At 36.7% G+C, this 3,454-nt stretch overlaps 1 protein-coding gene across 1 annotated transcript; it reads left to right on the top strand.

Annotated features, from left to right (window-relative positions):
• The first annotated feature begins 411 nt into the window (after positions 1-411).
• LOC21404877 (transcription factor MYB64) lies at positions 412-2,749 on the top strand. Its single transcript, XM_010106363.1, has 3 exons — positions 412-905; positions 1,043-1,169; positions 1,835-2,749. The coding sequence occupies exons 1-3, from the start codon at positions 412-414 to the stop codon at positions 2,747-2,749; spliced, it is 1,536 nt and encodes a 511-aa protein (XP_010104665.1).
• The last annotated feature ends 705 nt before the right edge of the window (positions 2,750-3,454 follow it).

Here is a 3,454-nt window from a genome sequence, read left to right as displayed (position 1 = left end):
TTATCAATATTGCTGCCTAAATAGGTAATTCCCATATTATCCATTCAGAAAAGAAAAACAAAAAAAAAAAAAAATGATTTAATAACAATTAAATGGTTGAATAACGAACGCACTAATCTCTCCCTAATTCTTTCTACTTTTGGGCAAGAGAGGAAGCTCAGGAGTTACGATGGAGAGAATTTTCAACCGTTGGATGTGCCTCATGATGAACGGCTATTGAGCCATGTGGCGTTATTACGAGGTTCAGTATAAGCTCCCTTGTCTAGCGCTTTCTCTTGTATTATGGAGTTTTTTTCTCTCTTTCAGCTAAGACAAGAGAAAGAGAAAACCCACATAACAGAAAACCTGTCCAAAATATTTTCTCCTCCCAGTTCTTGTTTCTGAATATTCCAAACTTCAAGTTCTCTTTCCATGGAAGAACGAAGAGGAGATGGTTTTTTCTCTGGTGGGTTTCACAGGCCTCGTCATGATCACCAATTATATCCGTATAATTATTCGAGTAGACGACCAGCTTCTCGTCCACCATTGACGGCCATAGACAGATTCTTGAGCGGTCAGAGCCATTTGAATTCTCAGCTAATTCAGTATCAAAACAACACGAAGAACAGCGAAATACCGCTTGTTTCGACTGCGAACGGGAATTTAGGTAGTTCTTGGCAATATAGTATTGATGATAATATTCTTCATGAGGAAAGCTTCTTTGGCGGTCTTTTTGTTGATCATGATGGAGAAGCTTCTACTGTGAATAGGACAGTAGTGCAAGATCAGAGAAACGGCGATACGTGTTCAAAAGGAGAAGCGGAGTTTGTCGAGAATTATAGCTGTAAAGAGATGGGAAAGAGAGCTGAAAAAGGTTCCTCTTCTGCGGCTTTAATAAAAGGGCAATGGACAGATGAAGAAGACAGGTATATATATATATTGAACTATGTATTTATATTATTCGCTCTTTTCCCCTTTATTTTCAGTGTTGTATAAGCGCATAGGTTTTTTTTTTTGTCCATTTCTGAGACTGAAATGTATTAGGGTTTTTGTTTGTGTGAAGAAAACTGGTTAGGTTGGTGAAGCAATATGGTGTGAGAAAATGGGCCCAGATAGCCGAGAAGATGATCGGCAGAGCCGGGAAACAGTGCCGAGAGAGATGGCATAATCATTTACGCCCTGATATCAAGGTTTGATGATCATCTTCCTCATTCTTTAACATGATAATAATGTACTTTTTAGTTTTTATACTTTTTCGTGTCCTATATATGTATGTATATGTATAGGATCTAAGAACTGAAACTTGTTTGTCTGCTTGGCTTAAATTCTAAGATTTGGTTAATTAACAAGGATCTTACCAACTGAAATCTCTTAGATTTGCCGTATTTTGTCTTGCCAGTGACGATGCTATATATATATATATATATATATATTAATATTACAAAAATCTGGTATATCTTCTTTTATTTCCTTCTGTAGCCAAACAAACTGATTTACAATGCCTAGGTTTTTGACCCAAAATCAGGATATTGTATCCACCAAATAATTTATGGATCATCTTTCTACCAAATATTTTTTTCTTTTTTTTTTTTTTCCTTTTGAAGGGACCAAAAAATATTTTTCATAAATCTACACGCACATCTTAGATTTCTTCGACATCATTCTATCTGCTTAAAATTTCTATATGTCCAATTTTTTCTTCGTTATGTATTTCTACATTTTGAAGAGTAGTCTGGATTTTCAAAAAATAATAGCTTAATTATGGATATGTGATTTGCTTCTTTATAAGTATTCTTGTAAGACCTACTGTTCAAATTCCAATCCGTTTCTATTTGTGATCACTTGGGGTTTCCAGAAAGATAGCTGGAGCGAAGAGGAGGAGAGGATTCTAGTTGAAGCTCACACGGAGGTCGGAAACCGGTGGGCGGAGATCGCAAAACGCATTCAGGGAAGGACCGAAAACGCGATAAAGAACCACTGGAACGCCACCAAGAGAAGGCAGAATTCAAGGAGGACGAGCAAACAGACAGTATCCCAACAGAAGGGAAAGCCTCAATCCTCTATACTCCAGAATTACATCAGAAGCAAGAGTCTCAACAATGTGAGTTGTACTCCTAATACTTCCACCATTTCCAACACTACCGCCAGTACTTCAACCCTAAGTACTACCGAAGACCCCGCCTCAAACAAGTATATGATGATCAGCAATACAAACGACAACATTAATGATCCAACGGTGCTGGATAATCCATCAGAATATTCTAGTACTGCTTCTGGCGCTGAATCTCCTTTACTATTCCCTCAGACGTACGACGATGAATTGCTTTTCATGCAGAACTTCTTCACCAACAATAACAATGACAACCAGTACTACAATATTCCGCCACTAGTTGATCAGAATGTTGCCTTTGGCTGTTGCGCGGACAAAACCGACGGTGGTGATCATGCCAAGGAAAATAGCAGCTTCGTCTCTTGCGCTATTTTTCCAAACAAACAATTATCTGCTAATTCTAATTCAGAAGATTTTCAGGCTTCTTGTTCTAGTACTATTCCAAACAGTACTACTCACCTTTATTCTGATCTCTACCTGTCTTACCTGTTGAATGGAGTGCCAACTTCTTCATTATCTTCTATCGCTGAAAATGATAACGCGGATTCGATCAAAGTTGATGATCAATATGATCAATCTTCTTCCTCCTCAAATGGAAAGAGAGATATGGATTTGATAGAGATGGTTACTTCTTCTCTCTTCTCCAGTGCTAATATTTAATATAATAATCAGTTGATCATCAATGTCAATTAGCTTCTTGTGTAGTAATTTAATTAATTTGTAAAGAACTAGCCCTTGTTCTTCCCATTGCTGTATAGGAATTAAAGGGTCACGAGAAATGAGAGAAGTACTACTGGAAGTTTCTGCAGTTTGGGTTAATTACTTAAAAGAAATATTATACTTCTTTAATGGGGTTTTGTTATCTTATATTATAAGGATGGATGGTGTTATACGTTTCTTGGTTGTTATTATATTCTGTCTGTGTTTATAGTATTGCAAAAGAAACGCTGAAAAAACGGTCTTTTGTCTTTCTGTTTCCTATAGCTGGACTGCAATGATTTTCTTTGAGGGTTTCTTTTCAGGTCAGTTTGTGTCGTTTTCTTTACTTTCTCAACGGTTTCTGATTCTATTACATGCTTTGTTGACGAAAGTATTCTTGGGGTGCCTGCTTCTCAATCTTCATGCAAGATTGCAGTTGTAGAACAAAACAAAAGAACGATTAATGTTCTTTGCTAGAAATAACAGCCGTTGGAGTTTTAAAGAGCCAAACAATTAATTAATACGTGAATGGCGTAATTAATGCTCAATATGTCTAATGAGGTCCGGTACTGTACGAATCGGGACTGACTTGAATGGAATGACCTAAATCTTACTTTCAACAATTCAAGTTTTTTCTTTCTTTTTTTTTTTTTTAATGGAGATGAA

This window comes from Morus notabilis, unplaced genomic scaffold, assembly GCF_000414095.1.
Source record: "Morus notabilis unplaced genomic scaffold, ASM41409v2 Scaffold101, whole genome shotgun sequence".
Classification (NCBI taxonomy): domain Eukaryota; kingdom Viridiplantae; phylum Streptophyta; class Magnoliopsida; order Rosales; family Moraceae; genus Morus; species Morus notabilis.
The sequence above is the reverse complement of the archived record's forward strand: the minus strand, read 5'-3'. Positions and strand labels throughout refer to the sequence as shown.

Bases quoted from the DNA above. Each gene is read 5' to 3' on its own strand.
- LOC21404877 (XM_010106363.1), top strand. From the start codon at position 412: ATGGAAGAACGAAGAGGAGATGGTTTTTTCTCTGGTGGGTTTCACAGG. The intron at 906-1,042 runs GTATATATATAT...GTTTGTGTGAAG, and splicing joins TGGACAGATGAAGAAGACAG to AAAACTGGTTAGGTTGGTGA. The intron at 1,170-1,834 runs GTTTGATGATCA...TGGGGTTTCCAG, and splicing joins ATTTACGCCCTGATATCAAG to AAAGATAGCTGGAGCGAAGA.